This window comes from Anolis sagrei, chromosome 1 (genome assembly GCF_037176765.1).
Source record: "Anolis sagrei isolate rAnoSag1 chromosome 1, rAnoSag1.mat, whole genome shotgun sequence".
NCBI classification, from domain to species: Eukaryota; Metazoa; Chordata; class Lepidosauria; order Squamata; family Dactyloidae; genus Anolis; species Anolis sagrei.
The window spans coordinates 167652486-167675759 of record NC_090021.1 but is presented as its reverse complement, the minus strand read 5'-3'; the positions used below and the strand labels follow the sequence as shown (position 1 = coordinate 167675759).

The following is a 23274-nucleotide window of genomic DNA, read 5'->3' as shown; positions in this document are numbered from 1 at the left end:
TCTGCAACAGGAGGTTTGGTCACTACTAACATTAAACGGACAAGTAATTTTATATTTTATTCATGATGAAGAATTAGTCACTAGTTTATAGTGTATGTGATACTCTACACTATAAGTAATAAACTATCTATATACATAAAATGTAATATTTGTTTGTGGGATTAACATAACTCAAAAACGATTGGACGAATTGACATCAAATTTGGACACACCCATCAGGCCAACGAGTGACTATCACTCATAAAAATAATGAAAAACACAGCGGAAAAGACTTTAAAAGCCCCCCAAAAAATGAAAAATACACTACAAAGTATGCGCAAAACCACATATATACACATATACACAAATATATATGCACATATATACACACACAAAACACATATACACAGACTGAGCCACAGCAATGCGTGGCAGGGCACGGCTAGTAAATAATAAACAAAGAAGGATCATAAAGTTACATTTTATTTAGATCTGTTGGAAGACTTTCTCATGATTTCAATGATGATGATGATGATGATGATGGCGATGATGATAACCACACTTTATTTGTATTACGCCCTGTCTTCCCGAGGAGACTCAGGGTGAATTCCAGCATATAGAGACATAGGCAAACATTCAATGCCTTGAAACAATGAAACACAGATACACAGACAAAGGCATCTCAGACTCTGGGGGAGATGCTTGTCTCCATTTCTAAGCTGAAGAGCCCACGTTGTCCATAGACACCTCCTAGGTAATAGCCAGCATGACTACATGGAGCACAGTTTACCTTCCCGTCAAGGCCTAGGCAGTACCTATTGATCTACTCACATTTGCGTGATTTCGAACTGCTAGGTTGGCAGGAGCTAGGGCTAACAGTGGGAGATAATCCCATCCTGCGGATTAGAACTGCCAACCTTCCAGTCAGCAAGTTCAGCAGCTCAATGGTTTAACCCATTGTGCCACTGCGGCCCCTACACAAGAACAGAACTACTGTATACCCGTATGTAGATCTGTATCTCCCCATAGCAAAAATTGGAATGGCATTTTACAGTATCAGTCATGGAAATCCATCAGGTGATCTTTGGCATGTAAGCCCCAGAAGAAGATGAGGACAAACCCCCTCTGAACAAATGATAGTCTCACTCTAGGGTTGCAAAAGTCAGAAAGGACTTGAAGTCACAAAACAATGTTATTTAGAACAGCTACATTAAAAATGCAAGTTATATATACATAATTCTTAAGTTGTTAATACTGACAGTACATAAGCACATTTGTACAAACCACACTTCCTTTATCTTTAGGATTTGGCAGACTCATCAATGGCACTCGTGGTTGGCTGCCTTCCCAAATGAAATTACAAAAGATCTTCTGCCAAGATTTCAGTGTCTGGTCACTACCGAAATTGGTACACCCCCAATAAACAAATAAAAACTTTGAGAAGATATTAATTTTAATAATTGCATGCCTGCCTGACCTAGAGATATTCGACATTCATCATTTCCTTAAACTGCACGTGAACGATAAGGCTGCAAGGTGCTTCTTTGCTAATAACTCTTATGAGTTTCTCCATTAATTAACAATTTTCCCAAGATTTATAACTAGCAAATGTCCATCTATTCAAAACTCTGCAGTGCGATGAAAAGATATTGCCACTCCACCCTATTGAAAGCTTTTTCTGCATCAACGAACACCAATGCAACGTCTTCCTTTGTCTCACCACACTTGTTAATTATGAATAAGCCTCCTTTAGTGTGACTAGATAATTGTCTTGCTGCTGTAAAATCAGGCGGATCCTGATGTATGTTATTACCAATTATCTTATTTAACCTACTGGCCCATTGAAACATATGTTAAAATCCTTACTTGGAAGTAAATTTTGTCTATAAAAGTTCAATTCTCCAGTATTACAAAAAAAAAAACTTTGTTCTCGTATCATTTGAGGAGTTGGGAAAATGGCAACTGAAAATATTTGTTAGTAATGTAATCATTAGTAAAGGTTTCATAACATTCTGCTGGCAAGCCAAAGAAATCTGCAATTGCTTTTGGTTTGAGTTTGAGTATGATGTAATCAATCTGTTCCCTGTAAAGATGAAGTTACTGTTGTCTTTGGTGATCTGTTTTCATCTGTCTTGTAGAACACTGCTAATACTTCTGATATAATATCAAAACTATGTAAAGCATAGCAGTTCAGTGATAGATTCTGCATGATTTCATGTTAGTTTCGGCATCTTATTTCTCATAGAGAAAACTGCTGTCTTTTCTTTTTAACGTTGGTTTGTCAATTTGTTGGCAAAGCTCTTGTCTCATTTCCTCCCTTTTTCAAATGTTTGTTTCACATAATTTAATCATGTATATGTTTCAATAAAGTCTGACTATGTCATACATCTGGAGTAGGCTCTAACTCTCTGATTATACTACGTAACACAATTTTTGTTCCTGGGTTATAAATGTCATTTCCTAATTGGCTCTATAAAAAAGCATGGAAAAAGTTTGTTAAAGTGCAAAAACTTTTCTTTTGTGGGACATCCCGCAGCACATTCTGCTATACTTTGTCAATGAAAATCGGATAAAGTCGCAACCAATTCAATATATTTTATAATAGCAACAAAACTGGCATTTCTGGAATATACGACTACTTTCAAATTAAGTACTGCACAAGTTAACAGGAAATAACACTTACAAACCAGGAACGGGGGGGGGGGGGGGGGGGAATCAAATTTTATTGCATAGTGTTATATTCTGAGAATATGATGAGAGTTCAGTCCAGCAACATCCAGAGGGAAATGCTTGGCCCACTACTAAGGTTGTGCTTTTGGGGAAACCTTGACCCATTTTTGTGAGGCTGCCCTGAGTCCCTCCTTGAGGGTGAGAAGGTAGAAATATAGGAAATAAATAAAATTTCATGTCCCAGCTTTCAGTGGGGGCCCTGATCTATTTTTTGGGAAACTCCCAGAATCAAGAGGGCAGATATCTGTTTTTGCTCTGGGGTGCCAAGAGATCAATTTTCTATCAGCAAATATTCTATCAGGAATATAGCGTCAGGGGAAGCTAAAAGTGGCTGACCCCTTGAGGTAGCACTGGCACTTTCCTGTTTTTTTTGAAGTGGCCCTCAACTGATCTACAGATTGTATCGAAATCTGTACTTTTGGCCCCAAAATCTGCCCTCAACTTATGCACGAGTTCAGGTTACACAAAAGTAAATATGGCACTTCTGAACAGGCAATTAAAGGAAAGGGTTTTTTTTGTACACATCGAACTTTAGATTTTATATATTAAGTTTTGTTTATTGTTTATTCAAATATTGTGATCCAAATTATATTCTTGTTCAACAAAGATACAGGTTCATTATCTTCATTCAACTAGAATTCCAACATCCAAAATACTCTGAAATCCAAAAATGTCAACATGGGTGGCTGAAATAGCTATTTTTTTCTGATGGTTCGATGTGCAAAACTTTGTTTCATGCGTGAAATAATTTAAATGTTATATCAAGTTACCTTCATACTAGAAGTATAAGACATGTATGAAACAGAAGTAATGGTTTTGTTAAGATGTGGGTCTCATCTCGATGATAGCTCATTCCAAAATCTGAAAAAAATCTAAAATCCAAAACACTTCTAATTCCAATCATTTTGATAAGAGATACTCTGCTTGTACAGAACTTGAAAACAACAAAAAAGCATCACTGAGGTTTCCAATTGATGTCTGAAACAAAATTCGGATATTTTAACAACAGTAATCAATCAATAATTTTCATACAGCTTTCTGTATATGAAATCAGCTACTCAATATTAGTATGACCAAGGTTTTTTTTTTAAAAAAAAAAATCAATTTTCACCAAAGTTCACAAGCATCAAAAGGCATAGAGTATTACAGAAAAGATGTTTCTTTAAAAACAGAGATGGGAAATGATGTGCTTATATATCTTCTGTTGTGTTGTTTATACTGTATTTATGGCAGCTTTCTCTGTTCTAGAGATAAATGTGTATTATACCCCAAACATTTATGCATGAGATAATTATTCATCAATTTTCAAAACACTGACTAATTATCCATCAGTAATTACTGCCTCAACTACTCTTTGACCTCAACTGATGGAAAAGAAGACCATTTACAACACTGGGTTCCTATGTGGAAGGATGAGTCCAAAATTAGATGGTCCAAAATTATAAACATCAGCTGGTAATTGGGGAACATAGTCAAGTCATATCCATACTCCTCTGACTCACTCATTTCAGTTCTGCTTTCTTTAATGAAACAACCAGGGAGTATGGAGTAGGAAAAAAGAAATTTCAAAGTTATGAAACATTCTTGCTTTACTTTATGGTAGGCCACTCCAAGGATCGGGGTGATCATGGTGGATGGGGATTTCTTCAGCCAAACAATAATGTCATGTGAAAATGTACCCAATATTTTAGAAGCAGGAATAAAATGATCTGCCAAATTTCTTGTCATCTGGAAAGTAGTTGTGGTGTTCCCTTGGAGCAGTGGTCCTCCGGGTGTTTTGAACGTCAGTGCCCACAATTCCTAACAGCTAGTAAGATGGCTGGCATTTCTGAGAGTTGAAGTCCAAAACACCTGGAGGACCAAACGTTGGGAACCACTGCCTTGGAGGAACCATTTTTTTCTTTTTTTACAAAAGCAACCAGTCTGAAAGTACTACCTAATCATCCAAACTATACTGTTGTGACTGCTTTGCCTTGGCTTTCTATAAATTGGATTCATTGAGGTGTTTAATAGAGTAACAGAGAAGAAGCACTTTTCATCTGAAGCCATCATCTTTCAAAGCAAGCTGCTGCCTTGTGTCCAGAACAATCAATTAGTTGTTTTGTTGTTTATTCGTTCAGTCGCTTCCGACTCTTTGTGCCCAGCCCACGCCAGAGCTCCCTGTCAGCCATCACCACCCCCAGCACCTTCAGAGTCAAGCCGGTCACTTCAAGGATACCATCCATCCATCTTGCCGTTGGTTGGCCTCTCTTCCCTTTTCCTTCAATTTTCCCCAGCATTATTGTTTTCTCTAAGCTTTCCTTTCTTCTCATGATGTGGCCAAAGTACTTCATCTTTGCCACTGCTATCCTTCCCTCCAATGAGCAGTCGGGCTTTATGTCCTGAAGTATGGACTGGTTGGATCTTCTCACAGACCAAGGCACTCTCAGAACTTTCCTCCAACACCATAGTTCAAAAGCATCTATCTTCCTTCACTCTGTCTTCTTATGGTCCAGCTCTCACATCCGTAGATTACTACAGGGAATACCATTGCTTTAACTACGCGGATCTTTGTTGCCAATGTGATGTCTCTACCCTTCACTATTTTATCAAGATTGGTCCTTGCTCTCTTCCCAAGAAGTAAATGTCTTCTGATTGGAAATATATAGCCATTTTGAATTTACCAATTTTCCACATGGCACAGGTATTACCTATTAAAACTGCACCTTGACATAGAATAACTTCACTTTTGTAATGTAGCTACAGCTTTTAATTACCTTAAGAGTTGTGAGTATGGCATCACTAAGTGATGAAGGAGGAAGATTACACAAGTCAAGTGTCGGCTTGTGCTCTGTGTCACATTCTGTGTTGCAGATGTTAAGGTGATGTGCAACACGGAGGAATGTGTGTTTTATTACCAAAGTCCTGTGGTTTGTAGCATAGATATGTTTACTTAGTAACTAGAAGATAACAACACTGGCTGACTTGGAAAAACAGGAAAGCAAATAGTTACTTTTCAAAACCTTGCAACTCTGATGCAGTTAACTTTGTAGGGTGTTGAACTGGCCCTATACCAATTCTTGTGGGACGCGAAGGCCTGATTCAATGCTGGAAAAAGAGAGAGAAAGCAATAAAAAGGGACAAGACTGTTGTAGGGATGTAGTGAGTGATAAAAGAGGGTGGAAGTTGTGCCCTCCCATCAGTCATAGAAGCAACAAGCAAGCTTTGAAGATATTGAGGGAAGGAACAAAATGTAATGCTCTCTATCTTTTCCTTTCCTGTAAAGCAGTAGTTCTCAACCTGGGGTCCCCAGATGTTTTTGGCCTACAACTCCCAGAAATCCAAGCCAGTTTACCAGCTGTCAGGATTTCTGGGAGTTGAAGGCCAAAAACCTCTGGGGACCCCACGTTGAGAACCACTGCTGTAAAGAAACATCTACCAGTGAAATCAGATCAAACAGTGTGACTTTAACCAGGAAAGATTATCCAGAAGTATTTGAAATATTGGCACATGGGAAACTTTTGGTTCAGTCTATTCCATCACAGACTTTATTGCAGTCTGGAAGAAGCTATTTGTGTACCTCAACACTGAACATGTTTGCTAAAGTAGACTTAAATACTTTACTTGGAAGAAGGCCTTAGACATATCGGTGGACCTCACGGAATGCAACACTACAACCTTATCTAAGCTCCTGCACTTTAGTTTAGCCCTCTTTCCAGTAACCTCAATACTTTACAGCTAAGGATATTACCCTTCTAGCCCGGCTCTTTTGAATTTTCACACTTTCCCTCAGCTCTGTTTAGGAACCATTGCACTTAGTTAGAGCCCCCGAACCCAGCTTTGATTTTGTTTCTGCCATGATATTGTTTTTATGATATTGCTTTGTGATATATTTTTATTTGATTGCTGCTGTTGATTTTGTTTTAATGTGTTTGTTTTATCTGTAATCTTCGGACTTGTCCCTTTGTAAGCCGCCCCAAGTCCCCTTGGGGAGATATTGGCGGGGTATAAAAATAAAGTTATTATTATTATTATTATTATTATTATTATTATTATTACAAATTTCACAAAACTTGGCTCTCTTTAATTTTGTTTTCCCGTGTATGAAACTAGGGCAACGGCAGAGCAAAACTCTAAGAATGAGCACTGAAGCTTAGGGGCCAGTGGCACTTACAGCTGCTCTTTGATATAATACTTTTTGATATAAGATCTCTCATTGTTGTTGTTGTTGTTGACCTAAGACAAACTTATCCTGAGGTTTTCTGGGCTGAGAGTAAGTGACTCACCAAAGGTAGATTTTGAGGATTTGAAACCACTACTCTACCACTCAGGTCCGTAGCCAGGATTTTGATTTTGGGGGGGGGGGGAGGGGTCTGAGTTTGATTTGGGGGGGGGTCAGGATCTACCCTAGCAAACCTTTTGTATCTTTATCCCAATACACCCATGCATATGGAATATATTGTGTATGGTGATCAGATCATGATATGAATAAACATAACAGTTTGAATAATGTACCAGTAAGGCCTTCTCGTAGACCACCCTGAGAATTTGGGGGGGGGGAGAGCTGAAGCCCCTCAAGCCCCCCCCCCCAAGCTACGGGCCTGCTACTATACATTGCCTAACATGGGCAGGGGAAAGAAGAGGGGAAGTCAACAGGGTGATTAAGTCATTTCCTCTCTTGTTTGTATTTCTTCCATCATGCTCTTCATTGCCACCTCTTCCTCCTTCCATGGCAAACACTGGGAAGTGGGACATATCGTTTTCAACACTCCTAATTCACTACTAGAGACTAAGCTTGACTCCACTAAAAATTCTGATCACCTATACACCTGTGCGTATCAATATATTAGATAGGCTTGCCATCACTGAACACAGAATAGGAAATCTCCAATACCAAGTCCCATAAGCACTTTATTAGAACTAAGATTGATGCACACCGCACACTGCACTTGCCCTATAAGCCTTATATACCACCTGTCACATCAGCACTTTTAATCCTGTACCCATTACTCTGGCCCGGCCCAGTTTTATTGTGTCTTAGCGTATTGTTTATTGCTTGTTGTTTATATTGCTTTAATTGTTTTTAATTTGCCTTAGGTTTTGTATTGTTATTTTGTGTGTTGAGGCCTTGGCCTTTGTAAGCCGCATCGAGTCCTTCGGGAGATGCTAGCGGGGTACAAATAAAGTTTAATAATAATAATAAGAGAAAATGTGGAGGCCGTGACAGACTTTGTATTTCTAGGTGCAAAGATTACTGCAGATGCAGACTGTGGCCAGGAAATCAGAAGACGCTTACTTCTTGGGAGGAGAGCAATGTCCAGTCTCGATAAAATAGTAAAGAGTAGAGACATCAGACTGGCAACAAAGATCCGCCTAGTCAAAGCCATGGTATTCCCTGTAGTAACCTACGGATGTGAGAGCTGGACCTTAGGGAAGGCTGAGCGAAGGAAGATTGATGCTTTTGAAATGTGGTGTTGGAGGAAAGTTCTGAGAGTGCCTTGGACTGCGAGAAGATCCAACCAGTCCATCCTCCAGGAAATAAAGCCCGACTGCTCATTGGAAGGAAGGATACTAGAGACAAAGTTGAAGTACTTTGGCCACATCATGAGGAGACAGCAAAGCCTAGAGAAGACAATGATGCTGGGGAAAGTGGAAGGTAAAAGGAAGAGGGGCCGACCAAGGGCAAGATGGATGGATGGCATCCTTGAGGTGACTGGACTGACCTTGAAGGAGCTGGGGGTGGTGACGGCCGACAGGGAGCTCTGGCGTGGGCTGGTCCATGAGGTCACGAAGAGTCGGAAACGACTGAACGAATGAACAACAAATAATAATAATAATAATAATAATAATAATAATAATAGGTGAATAAAATACACATCCAGGTGAGACAATTCTGCTTCTTTGATCAACTGGGTGGGTTTCTGGACTGGCATAAGAGCCCAAAATGATTAAGGGGTTTCCCACGATGCCCACAAACGTGCTCTCTCACTTCATTTCTATCCTTCCGCATCCCTCTTGCCTACCTTGAGAAGGCAAAACACGTTGCGTAACATCCACTATATCTTAAACAAGATAGGATGGAATAATTAAGCAGCAACATTAGCACACTGAAAGAAGAACGAGATTGGGTTTTAAATCAATACTGTTAATATACTCTGGAGGCAGCTGATCTATTTTCAAGGATTGAGACAGCAGTTTTAAAGCAGCATGCATGCAATGCCTAATGCAGGCCACATTTAAGGCCTGCTTTCTGTACCGGCCTTTGGAGATTTGTCCACTACGCATAAATTTCCTTCAGTGCTTTCCAATGCTTCTATATATTTTTTGTTTTAAAAGCCTGAGAGACACAGACAAAGGGAATGATTTCACTCTAGGGCAAGCCCTTGCATGTGAAATTTCAGGTCCCTGAGCCCTCTGTTCTTGATTTCAGAGCATCTCTTTGGCCCCCGCCACCAATCCCAAAGAAGCAACATCTCCAGAGATCATGTGTCGTCTCTGACATGTCACCACCAGAGGGGGCTCCAAGCTGCTGCTGCTCAACGCACACAGATGCACACATGGAGTGTCAGCCTGCCAGAAACAGGATGTCCGCTGGATTACTCATAATTCAATTGAATGTCATGTTCACTAAATGATGATGGAGAAAACACGCTGGGTTGGCTTTTTGTGGATATTTCTTAGAAATGTCTTTGTTTAGAGTGGGAGAGAGGCTGCTCCGTTGTGATACAGAGGAAGCATGTTTACACATAGCGACTTGGGATGAAAAGCCAATATGATCCACTAGCACCATGGTAAGCCCAGTGTAGAAGAGCGGGTGGCATATTTCAGCAGCATTAATTCAGGAATTGCACAGGTATAAGTTGGGGAGGGGAGCACTCGCATATAAGCTCCAGAACAAAACCTGAATTTGAAAAATGCCGAGGGAGAGATTGGGTGAATGGAAAAGCCGGGCCTTCCATGCAATGATTCACATACCAATGAGGCTTCTGAGTGGGATTTTCCAGCCACAGGCAAGGAAGGAACAACTATAGACGAATTGGGTAGGATAGCTACGTGACCAAGCGGCTCTTCTTTGGAGGTGGGAGAAGTAAGTCATCCTCCTCATCACTCAGCTCCAGGAAGGCTGCTTCAAGTCTCTTTCCCGGATCAAAAATAAACCTTGGCATGGGCAGAGCAGCCGAGCTTTGTCCGATGTAATGTGACAGAATGGCAACCTTTGAGAGAAGCAGCATGCTCTTTTCAAACTAGATGCCGCTTCCCAGTTCAGATAGCAGATACCCAATCCCACGGCATGGGGGGCTGAAGAGCAGCAGTAGGAAAACGGCAGCTGCACTCGCAGTGCTGAGAGGAAGAAATGGCAAGCAGACGGGGGCTATTACAGTTATTTCCGAATAGTTTGGCACGCCTCTAATCAGAGAGCTTCTGTTCCCCTTTCGCTCTTGGTTTACTGCTGTGTCACTGCTTCTGAAGGGCAGCAGAGCAGACAATGGCACAGCTTCCAACCTTCAGGTCTGGAAAGTGCCCATCCTGCAAGTATTCGAGGGTCCTGGCTGTGCCTATCACAAACACACACAGGGCACAACAACAGAAGGAAGCCAATTTGGTTGGATTTTGACAGCCTTTCCAAAATTAAGGAGCTTGCCTGGAGAAGAAATTAAGCAATGGGGCAAAAGAGAGGATTAAATGGCATCGTTTGACACCTTTCACAGTGGGGAAGGAAAGGGCAAAATTATTTGATGATGGATTTGATAACATATGTGTATGTGCTTGCGCATATATGCTCACACACTGTAGTTGCTGCTGTGTGCCTTCAAGTCCTTTCTGAGGTTCCTAAGGTGATTGCATCACAAGCTTAGAAAGATTTGTTGTGGAGATGGAGTTACCTTTGCTTTCCTGATTCTGAAAGAGTGCAATTTGCTTAGGGGCTTATTTATTTATTTACTATACTAGCTGTCCCCTGCCACACGTTGCTGTGGCCCAGTCTGGTGATCTGGAAAATAAATGATAAAGTGTTGGTTTCCAATATATGTAATTTCTTTATGTTTGTGGGTAAACAGCATTTCTTTCTGCTTCTTTGTCAGTGTTGATGTGGAGATTGTCTGGTTTGCCTACTCTGGAACATGCAACATATCATTGTCCTTCTTTAGGGGTCCCTTTCAAATCTATGATGCTATCTGTGTGTGTGTGTGTGTGTGTGTGAATCATATATATCTATCTATATCTATGGCTGGATGGCTCTTTGGCAGGAGGGCTTTGATTACGTTTTCTTGCCCTGGTGAAGGGAGTTGGACTGGATGGCCTTATGTATTTTCTGTTGGTCATGGGAGTTCTGTGTGGGAAGTTTGGCCCAATTCTATTGCTGGTGGGATTCAGAATGGTCTTTGATTGTAGGTGTACTATAAATCGCAGTTACTACAACTCCCAAATGTCAAGGTCTATTTCCCCCAAACTCCACCAGTGTTCCCATTTGAGCATATTGAGTATTCAGACGAAGTTTGGTCCAGATCTATCATGGTTTGAGTCCACAGTGCTCTCTGGATGTAGCTGAACTACAACTCCCAAACTCAAGGTCAATGCCCACCAAACCCTTCTAGTGTTTTCTGTTGGTCATGGGAGAACTGTGTGCCAAGACTGGTTCAATTTCATCATTGGCGGAGTTCAGAATGCTCTTTGATTGAGTGTACTATAAATCCCAGCAACAACTCCCAAATTACAATTTTTTTGAGTGAAGGACATACATTGGGTTGTTAGGTGTCTTGCGTCCAAATTTGGTGTCAATTCATCCAACGGTTTTTGAGTTCTGTTAATCCCACAAACGAACATTACATTTTTATTTATATAGATTTGTATACCGCCCCTCTTGGCCCGCAGGCGAATCAGGGTGGTTAACAAAGGCAACAATTCAATGCCAACAGCCACATAAAACATTTAAAAACATTGACATATAGCATAAAATCATAACAAGATAAATTAAAACATAAATCACAGATGTCTCTTAGTTAAAAACGTTGTCCAAGAGCATCGTCCAATCTTTCTGTATTCCTATGTCTGTTACACTGCATTGCCGAACGCCTGCTCAAATAGCCAAGTCTTAACTTTTCCAAGAAGTGGGTTTCTATGGCTGAGTGAGAATTTGAACCCTGGTCTTCAAAGTAATATTCCAAAGCTCAAACCACTACACTCACTCCTATTGTCAGAAAATGAATGAAGTGGATGCCAGAAAGAAGGAAGGTGCCGCCTTGGAAATAAAGGAATTCATAGATACATTTGTTTAAATAGTTTCTTAAAGTGATTGCAAACTTGCATTTCACACCACTGTTCAAGGATAATACAAATAAAGTATGAAAACTAGATCTGTTTCAATTATTTATTAACTTCCATTTTCTATTAGCTAGTTGGGTGTTGTAATTCTTTTTAATGAAAAGCACTTTTAAAAAAAATGGAAACTACTTTTATGAATATCTATTTTTTAAACCAATACCAACAGCCTTCCCCCAAATCATTTGGCTGTTGTTATTTCAGTGAGCAGTGTCATTTCCTGGATGCTATTAATTCTTTTTTCCTGAATTAGTCACAGAAGGATTTTTGTTTTTGTTTTTTTTTGTCGTGTCAGGAGAGACTTGAGAATCTGCAAGTCACTTCTGGTGTGAGAGAATTGGCCATCTGCAAGGACGTTGCCCAGGGGATGCCCGGATGATTTTTTAATGTTTTTTATCATCCTTATGGGAGGCTTCTCTCATGTCCCCACATGGGGAGCTCGAGCTAGTAGAGGGTGCTCATCCGCCTCTTCCTGGATTCGAACCTGAGACCTGTTGGTCTTCAGTCCTGCCGGCACAGGGGTTTAACCCACTGCCCCACCGAGGGCTCCGGTCACAGAAGGCTAATACCATGCAATTGAATGAGTTAACAAGAGGAGGGAAAACTTTGGTAGATCTAGGGACCAGTTCCCCACACACAATCCATACAGAGCTCCAGCAGAAGAACACATGTGCAAAAGATGTGAATAGCCTAAGTGGCCGGGAATTCACGATTGTTACATATGCATGTCTGTATGTATGTACATGGGGCTATGTTTTGTTCAGAAATCAAACTACCATGGAATAATAATATGTATATGTATATGTATATACATTATTTTTGCTACATCGGGGGGCGGGGGCACAAATGTTCCCCTGAGAACCTCCTGAAACATACAGGTGGAATTTTGCCCACCTCTGGGCTAACATAATAATATATTGTCGAAGGCTTTCATGGCCGGAATCACTGGGTTGTTGTAGGTTTTTTCGGGCTATATGGCCATGTTGTAGAGTCATTCTCTCCTGACGTTTTGCCTGCATCTATGGCAAGCATCCTCAGAGGTAGATAATAATGTAAACAATGTTAATAATGTTAACAAGTTTTATGGTGTTAACGGTGGTGCAATAGGTTAAACCCTTGTACCAGCAGGGCTGCTGATTGAAACGTCGGCGATTGGAATCCGGGGAAGTTAGGTGAGCTCCTGACTGTCAGCTCTAGCTTCCCATGTGAGGACATGAAAGAAACCTCCCACAGAATGGTAAAACTTCCAGGAATCCCCTGGGCAACGTTCTTGCAGATGGCCAATTCTCTCACACCAGAAGCAACTTGCATTTTCTCAAGTTGCTCTTGGCACAATAAAAAATGGCATGATGTATCCCTCGGACTGTACTACAGAAGGGAAAGATGCTCTAGTCTCAGTCACTGGTCTGAGTTGTGTTGATTTTAGAGTGTGCATATAAATGTGCATTATTACAGTATTTTAAGTCTCCTTCACAATCACTTGTGAAAGGAAACACTGAAAATAAATCTCCTAAATAATGAAGAAACAATGTTAATAGAGGCAAAAGAATAGCTGAGACTAAATTCAAAGTAACAAAAATCACATATTTCCACACAAGGGGAATCGAAAAAATATCCAAAAAGTACAATTTGTTTGCTCTGTTAAAATAGAGATTGTTTTGAGCTCAGCCAAAGGGAAAAGTGCATTACAATCACCTGTCTTTGAAAGACGAAGATTTCTACATTGAGACATTATGCAAATTAGAGACAATCAAATTCCAATTCCAATGCAACAAGGCCAATTACATATATACAAGTGAATTTTACAGCAACTTGCCATGCAGAACAGCATGCCGCTAGTATATGTTTAAGCTACTTTGCATATGTAGATCTTGTACTTTTGGAGGTCGCATCCAAACACTGAAGGGCCTACTACTAAACGGGGAAATCCCACTGCTCCTAGGTATGCGGTAAACACCGTAGTCTTTCAAATGTCAACACAGGACATTTAACAAAGTTTAAATGCTCTAAGTTGAAGCTGACAACATTAACCACAGAGAAATTATGCAGGCCTGCTCTAGGATGCATGCCTCTCTTGCTAATGTGATCACATCAGTCCTCCCATGACAGGTATTTCTGAGCAATAATGATGAGGACAACAGCAATGATGATAAATACCCTGCAATAACAGCTGCGACTTTCTCCACAACGCTGGCCCCACCATGTAATGAGATCTTTTATCTCTTTTCCATTTTGTTTTCCAATTTCTTTTAATGTTGCATCCCTCTCCAGTATTGAGTGTACAGTATTTTATTTTAATGTATCTAGTTCAACAAGAAAATGTGTTAGTTCCTCCTTTACTTTTTATGTTAATTTCATCCTTTATCAATATCAGTTTGTGAACCTTTTCCTGTCCATACAAATATTCCCAAAGATTTTTCGGCAAACTGATTTTGTAGCAGCTTTGAGACTAACTGAGAGAAAGAAGTGGGTAGCACAAGCCTTTGTAGATTTCAGTCGACTTCATCAGATGCGTGGAGTGAAGTGCCTGGGAACAGACCACTTCAGGCATCAGATGTCGACTTAAAACTAGGAAAGCTTAAGCTACCAACTCTTTTTTTTTCAGTTACTCTCAAAGGTGCCACAAGCTTCTTTTGCATACTGATATTCCAGGCAAAAATGTCTCTGAATTCTTTTTACTCATCTTGTCTGTCCTTTCAAAATCTGTAAATATTGTGGACATTTCCTCTCATCTTCTGAACATGTATATGCAGTTCTGAATATGTTACATAGTTATGCAAGCTGTTTTCCTTAATATAATGCATTTGTATATATCAGAGTCAGGCCGGTAGCAAGGGGGTGGTTTTATGGGTTCAACCCCCCCCCCCGAAATGTTTCAGATTTGTTTAAAAACCTGGTTTACTCATGAATTTTAACTGGTTAACCAAATCCTCATGCTAAGTCTATGAAATTAAGAGTCCCTTCAGAACTGCAAGCACTATCTCAAGCAAATATTGACAGTTTATTCACACTATCATTACATGCAGCAAAAGCCGATGTAGGGAAGCAACCAAGTTAGGGGTGTGTGTTGAATGCTCTCATTAAGGAGGCCAGACTTGGTGGAGGTGGTTGACAGGGGCGGAGCTGCAGGCTATGGAAGGCGGCTCGGCCCCCTGCTGTGCTCTTTGCTTCAGCATGAGCTAGGAGGCAGGTTTCAACGCCCTCCCCCCCCCCCGCAGAATTTTCACACACCCCCCCCCCCCCCACTTTCAACCCCTCCCGAATTTTTTTTCTGGCTACGGCCCTGATCATTGAAATAAATGCCTGCATTTTCTGGCATTTATTTCAATTGGAAAATTGCATCACAAAAGGCAGAGAAGTGCAAATAGAGAAAACCTCCCCGTGCTTTGGTTCTCCTAGGAGTTTTCCTAATAGTTTTCAGTCTGACATCTGAAAATGCAGTCAGACCTCTCTATTTATGGTTTTGATTTTTGCAGATTTGATTATTTTCTCTAGGAGTCTTTAGACCAGGGGTCCTCAAACTTTTTTAACAGAGGGCCAGGTCACAGTCCTTCAAACTGTTGGAGGGCCGGATTATAATTTGAAAAAGAATGAATGAATTCCTATGAACACTGCACATATCTTATTTGTAGTGCAAAAAACACTTAAAAACAATACAATAATTAAAATGAAGAACAATTTTAACAAATATAAACTTATTAGTATTAGAGTCACTCCTGATACGACAAAAAAAAAAGAGTATTTCATTGGGAAGTGTGGGCCTGCTTTTGGCTGATGAGATGAGATTGTTTTTGTTGTTGTTGTTGTTGTTGTTGTGAATTTTCAAGTCATTTCAGACTTATTGTATATTCCGGCAAATCAGGCGACTGGGCGTATAAGACGACCCCCAACCTTTCCAGTTAAAATATAGAGTTTGGGATATACCCGCCGTATAACACTGCCCCTCTTCCAACACACACCAAATAAAAAAATTAAAAGCATCAGATTTTATTTCAATATGGTAATTTTCCTATTATTGTACCTCCTTCTCTGCCTCTCAGATCTCGCACATGGGTGCCTGTGCTGCTTCACTGCAATCTTCAGGAGTGAGATCTGAGAGGCAGAGGAGGAAGTACGGTAATAGGATACAAGGGTGGGCCAGACAGGTAAAAGAGTTGTGTTTTTCTGGACCCTGAGCCACTCTATCTCTTTTTTCCATACCTCGGGTGCAGCCACTGCCATTTTTTAGCTCCCCACACAATATGCAGCAACCACAGATTCTCCAAACCTGATTGGAATTTTCAGCACCCGCATATAAGACGACTCCCATGCATAAGGCTACTCCAGTGTATAAGACGACTCCCACGTATAAGACAACCCCTGACTTTTGAGAAGATTTTCTTGGGTTAAAAAGTAGTCTTATACGCCATAATATATGGTAGGTGACCCTCAGCGAGGGCCAGGTAAATGACCTTGGAGGGCCGTATCTGGCCCCCGGGCCTTAGTTTGAGGACCTCTGCTCTAGATTCTCCAGTACAACACAAAGATCAACTTCTACCAGATGCTGAACAGAGTCATGTTGGAAGACCTAGAGAGTTTTAGAAATAACACCACTTTAGGAATCTTTAGGTCTTTCGATGCAATTCCATGGTCAGCTTCCAATGGAAGTTGACCACAGAGTCATGTTGGAAGATCTAGAAATCCCCAGAGAGGTCTCTAGTAAAAAGAAATGACAGTATTTATTGCTGACTTTCCACTATCACAGGGGTCCCAATTGAATGTGAGGGGCTAGCTATGCAAAACATTACTTCTCTGTGTTTCTCTTTATATAATCATATAAAGAGAAGAGGGGAGGCTCTTCTCTCACTCCCACCCCCGTCTCAGGTGCGGTTGGTGGGGACGAGAGAAGGAGCCTTCTCAGTGGTGGCCCCTTGGCTCTGGAACTCCTTCCCTAGGGAGATTAGGCTAGCACCCTCCTTATCCATGCTTTATAAGGAATTAAAGACGTGGATGTTCCATTGTGCATTTGATTAAACAATTCCCTTGACTGTTGGCTCTAATCTATGGCCTAAAAATACTATGTCCCTGCACTTTGCTACTGCACTTTTAAAGTCATAATGTCCCTGTTATAATTTGCTCTTATCCTTATGTTTTAGAAATAGTTTTCTAAGATCTACAGAGACACTTGCCGGAAAACCTCAGCAAACGGGAGTCCAAAAGTGGCAGGCTCAAACCCAGAACCTCAATCAATGGCTGATACCAAATGAGAGACTTCCCGCTGGGAATACAGAAAACTGGGCAACTTGGAAGGCGCTGAACAGACTGCGCTCTGGCACCACGAGTTGCAGAGCCAACCTTAAGAAATGGGGCTACAAAGTGGAATCCACGACATGCGAGTGTGGAGAAGAGCAAATCACAGACTACCCACTGCAATGCACCCTGAGCCCTGCCACATGTACAATGGAGGACCCCCTTGAGGCAACACCAGAAGCACTCCAAGTGGCCGGATACTGGTCAAAGGACATTTAATAGAATATCAAGGCTGCAAATTTTGTGTTTTGTTTATTTGTCTGTTTTTTAATGCAATACAACTGTTTTGGTTCACTCCTGTCACGATAAATGAATCCTTATGTTGCTATATGATCTATGCACCTTACTGATTAGCCTTTTTTCTAACCTGTTTACACTCCAGCCGCCTCCCACAATGAGACTTGAAGTATGTTCTTGGTTGTTGCTTATGATGGCTACTTTATTACTATTATAATGTTGTTTTATTTTGTTTTATATTATTGTTATATTTTATATACTATGTCTTTAACTCTGTCTTACCGGGCTTGGCCCCATGTAAGCCACCCCGAGTCCCTTCGAGTCCCTTCAGGGAGATGGAGGCGAGGTATAAAAATAAAGTTATTATTATTATTACATATTGGAGAATGTGGGAGTTCATGCGCTAACCATTGGCCATGCAGACTATCCACACTCCATGAGCTACTGCATTCCATTTGTAATAAATGGAATTTAAAGTCAGATGGAAAGACTGCAGGATCAGACCCAGGTCTAGACACTGAGGAAATGTTGCACATTTTAGACAGCCTCTAGGCCACAGACATTTAAACAGAGCCAGGAGACCCAAGAGACTACCTCTTTAATTCATGCTTTTAATGGTGCTCACTGAAGCTGTTAATTATTTCTTACTAGCTGCTAATTGTTTTTCTTGGACACTCAATTCTATAGTCTTGCAATCCACCAACTGCAGTAGAATCTATCTAATTTGTGAAAGAAACAAGAAACACTGCCTTTTCTTATGGGGATGAGTATTACCGCAACAGAGTCTAAGACAAAACTGGGGAATCTGTGATCCTCTAGATTGGCACTCACCACTAGGAAACTGCAGCCCAACAACTGGGAGGGCCAAAACAATGAACAATCCCTGAAAGAGGACAATAAGCTGCAGAGGTACAGCAGACCCATTTATTACTGGATTTTTTGAAAGAAGAAATTCATGGAACATACAAGGTTCTCACCCTTGTATGACAACACACACACATGCAGTGGGCCCCTGGTATCTCCTGAGGTTGCAGGACATAATGTGGATACAAAATCCATTGATGTTCAAGTGAAGTAAAATGGAGCCCCTTATATAAAATAGCAAAATAAGGCTTTGCTTTTTGGAATTTTGTTTTGACCATTTCAAAGCTATGGATGGTGAATGTGGAACCCATGGATACAGAGGGCCAACTGTACAAATAAGGAACATCCTTTGTATCTGGTCAATCTACCAGAGTCTGATGAATGCATTTGAGAACTACATGATCATGCAGAATTGTAATATAGCACTTTGCTCATCACCATGGTTCAACTACACTTTTGAGGAAAGTAACAGCAGGAGTGGTCACCCGTGTTGCCCTTCAAATACATAATCATTACCTCACACCCCTGGGAATTGTAATGCCGGAGTCACAGGAATCAATTAAAACCAATGCTATTAAATATGCTAAGGCCAGTGGGTTTTCATAGCCATTGGTTGCAATAATCAAATCAGCAATCCCAGTTCTCTATCCACATGGGATTTATGATCACAACATGCCTTGAAATTAGCAAAAATGGTGTGCCCTGCTGCAGAGATCCTGCTGCAAAGAAAGACCACAGTTTAATAGTAAAACACACCACTAACATGCAGAAGGTCCAAGGTTCAATCCCTTGATTATAGAGTTAAAAGAGCAAGGCTTCTCCCAGTCAACCCTACAGATTAAGAGCATGAGGAAAGTAATGCTGGATCACTCTAAAGGCCTATTTAGTCCAGAGTTCTGTCTCCACAGTGGACAACTACGTGGTTTGGGCATGACTGCAATATCACCCTCTTGTTCAGAATGGTCAATTCTACCTTGCAACAGTTCTCCAGGGTCTTCTCCATCATGTGCTAGAACTTGTGGGTCCCCAGGTGTTTTGGCCTACAACTCCCAGAAATCCCAGCCAGTTTACCAGCTATTAGGATTTCGGGGAGTTGAAGGCCAAAACATCTGGGTACCCACAGGTTGAGAACCACTGTGCTAGAAGATCTATCTCTTTACTGGAGATGCTGAAGATTTGACCTGGGACCTGCTGTATATAAACAAGGGTTCTACTCTTCAGCTCTAGTACCTTGCTTCTTCTGGTCTCCTAGCCATAGAGTTAATTATTGGTTGCAGCAAAGCACCACTAGAAGAAACATGGGCAATGTGTGTTCATTAAAATGGTTAAGATATAATAAAGTCATAGTAGACTGTCTTGTTATTAACTATGTCCCAAATATGATCTATTATAATTGTGTTATTATCATTACATGCAACCTTGCAGAATGATATAAGCAATTTCCATTCCAAAGTTTCTACCTTCCACTTAGCCAACTATTTCCATCCACAGAGTCAGTTTTTAAGGACAGATTATACTCATCACACTCTAAGATTAGACATACCACAAGTCCCAAAACCAGAAGAAGAATATAATTTTTCCCAAGTTGAGAAGGAAGAAGAAAAAAAAGTCTTACTTGCAGTCATGTTTCTCAATTTCAAAGTGAGGGTTGAAGTTGAGGATAATTTTCTGATTTGGTTCCGGGGCATAAATGATCCATTCACAGTTCTGGTGGGAAGGGTAGTCATGCGGGTAGCCAGGTGAAGTGATGTAGCCAGCGTCTTTGGAATTCAAACGCCCCCCACACGACTGAGCTGCCAACACAGAGAACAAAAACAAAAGCTGAAATAAAAATAGCAGTCAACCTTGGTTATAAACTTCAAACACATCAGTGTATTCCTCTGGATTTCTACCATTGCAAGACTGGGTCTGGTGGTTGGTGGTTTTTTTAATGTATTGTTGGCTCTTTTTAACAGTCTTGTTAAGTGTCCAAGTAAAGGGCAAATCTCTGGACACTGGAGAATGAAGATGATTACTCTGCACAACAATCCTCCCCACAGAAATACACATTCCACATCTTAGACAGACCAGAAAAAAGGAACAGCTATAAATGGGCCCACCTACGCACTTTCAGATGTTGTTGTGTTTATTTTTCTCCCTTCCTTCAAACAGTCAACATAGGCATCACATGATTTGGAAATAAATGGGAATGTCTTTTTTTCTCCTCTGTTTCAGAAGGCGTTCTATGGCTTCCTTCCATAGTTACCCTAACAGTACCTCACAGATATCAATGTTGTTTTTGCAAAACGTGAGACAGAGCCTCTGCTTTATATGAAAGGCTTTTGAAACAAAACCAGGCACAGCAGAAGTCTGAGGTCCTAGCAAAAATAAATCCCATGAAACCCCTGCCTTTTCCACATTTCTCCCATTTGTATATTTTATGATCATCTTCTCCCACAATCCCCATACCTGTTCTCTCTGTTCACTGCATCATGCAACCTTGTAAGTTTGAGTAAAGTTCCTCTGCTAGCCATCTCCATGCCTGTATGTTTGAAAGTCATTTTGTTAAGGAAGAAGCCTCTCCATGACTGCTGGCTGACCACATTCCAAACTTTCAAAATCCTGCAGGCGCACCATTTCAGCAAGTAGTTGAGAGAAGAGAGAGTCTTGCTTTGACAAGGTCCAAATGCCTATTTTAAAACAGTCTAGGGGAAAATGGAAGGTGCAGGGTGGCACTGAATCCTCCCCCCCCCCCCCCAATATCATCACACAGACACAAGAGCATTTTAGTTACTTGATGACTAGTAAGTAAGTAAACTTTATTACGGTCGATGACCAGATCATAATAGGGGGACCCAGTCCCGCACATCCACATCAAACCCAAGGGGTTATACACTTCAAACCTCTACAAATTTTAAAATCTAAGCTAAAAACCACATACAAGTAGTTATTAAAACCTAACTCAACCCACGAGATCATCCGAAGGCAGTCTAAAGAGAGGTAGTGGCGATGGCACCGGGGAAGGGGGAATATCCAACACTATAAATATCAGTCTATATCTGATTTCCCATCTATATTCCAGAGGTGAACCTTAGGTCTTTCAACTTGATGACTATCTCTCATGGAGCTCATGTTGGCATCCACAGCTCCTGAGGTTTAGGCATACTTACTGAGGCAAGGTCACATCATGAACTTCCTGGTTGAGTATGGATTCAAAACTGTACTTTAACATGCCTACTACACCACACTGGAAGACAAACTGGGCATCTTAGCAAATATTTTACCCTTGGTATCCACAAGGATTTGATTCCTGAACTACCACCCCCTGGTATATATAAAAATCCATGGATGCTAAAGACCCATTATATACAATGGTGTCATAAAATGGTATCCCATACAATATGGCAAGATCGAAGTTTACCTTCTGGAATTTATTGGGGGGTGGGGGAATATTTTGGTGGATACAGAATCTGTGGGTATGGTGTGTTGGCTATAAATTTTTCTCTAAGAGTGCCCCAATTCTATCCAGAACTATAAATACAAATGTGGTCCTCCTTAATCACATATTAACTGAAAGAAACTGCTTGACAAAACCTTGTCCCTGCCACACTGAAAGAATTGGGAAGCAACTCAACAAGTTGCTAAGCTCCCTAACTGGCATCCTGGACCAAAATCCACTTCTGTCCAACACCAGGGTTTGGTCTGCAAGGAAACACTGTACGTGTTTCACGCAGGCCACACATGAAGTGCTTGGCAGAACCTGGAATGGTTTCCAGAACACATCTCAGCAACTCTTGTTTAATTTCCATCTCACACCACTGTGCTTCCACACACTCCTCTGCCTCCTTTCCAAATCTCCCTCCCTCTTGGCTTTCCCCTTCATCTCCTCCCTGTCTCTTCCAACATTACCCGCCAAGCTAAGCAGTTGGAATTAAAGACCGCAATAATCAACAGTGGTGGTTTTTGTGGCGCGGGCCCACAAACAGCCTGGTAACAATTATATCTGAAGCAAGGAAAGCACTTTCAGCCCTTGGTTACACAACAGACCCAGGAGAGTGATTTCATCTTCAAGAAAACATTTCATTTTAAGAATGCCACAAATCTGATTTACTATTTCATTACTGGCTAAGGGGTGGGTGGGAATCTGTATCATTTCACACAATTGGTAACATACTAAGGAATCCCAGCTATACTCCCTGTCCTGCCCCACTGCTATCTTCTCACAACATGTCCATCCCTATGGCACTGTCTTTGTTTTCACTGGGGCCACCAAAAGTGACCAAGCCACTCAGCAGCAACTTTACAACCAGTAGAAGGTACTGCCCTGTCGCAGCCTAATACTGGCTGTGCTTGTTTCTGCCGTCAAAGACAATAAATGTTATAAGTTTGGAATGTAGTTCCCACAATCCCCGGGTATCCTGTGCTGTAGAAAAGGAACTTTCCACCCTGTCTCTATCTACCTCTCAAAAGTGACTAGGCATTGTTAGGTTCGAATTTCCCTCTGCCCCCTGTAAAAGGAAAACATGACTTAAGTGATTCTTTCTGAGTTCAAACAGACACATAATGGATTGCTTTCCTGTAATGAAATCTTTGGCCATATACATACATGTTTCTGCTGTGCATTAAATCTTAACCATACTTGGAATAAAACTCATGAAAATCTAAGAGGTTTTGCCTGAGAAAACTTTTCATACTGAACCAATTTCTCTCTCTCTCTCTCTCTCTCTCACACACACACACACACACATACACACACTTGTGCAGATGCGGTTGTCCAAGCATCTTCTGGCCATGAACTTGCTCTCTTATCCTGCCTAGGAAACAGAAATCTGTGGATGTTTATCCAAACAGTAATATCATCTCTAGAGGCCTAAATATCCTAAAGGAAGATCTCATTTG

General features: G+C 41.0%; 1 protein-coding gene across 3 annotated transcripts in view; it reads right to left on the bottom strand.

The window, feature by feature from the left end:
- The window catches only part of NRP2 (neuropilin 2), a 386206-nt gene that overhangs the window by 227728 nt on the left and 135204 nt on the right, over window positions 1-23274 (bottom strand). For all 3 annotated transcript variants that reach the window (XM_060782906.2, XM_060782908.2, XM_060782914.2), the window contains one exon: window positions 20012-20189. In XM_060782906.2, the coding sequence (XP_060638889.2) occupies window positions 20012-20189 (178 nt within the window). The remainder of the gene's footprint in view (window positions 1-20011; window positions 20190-23274) is intronic.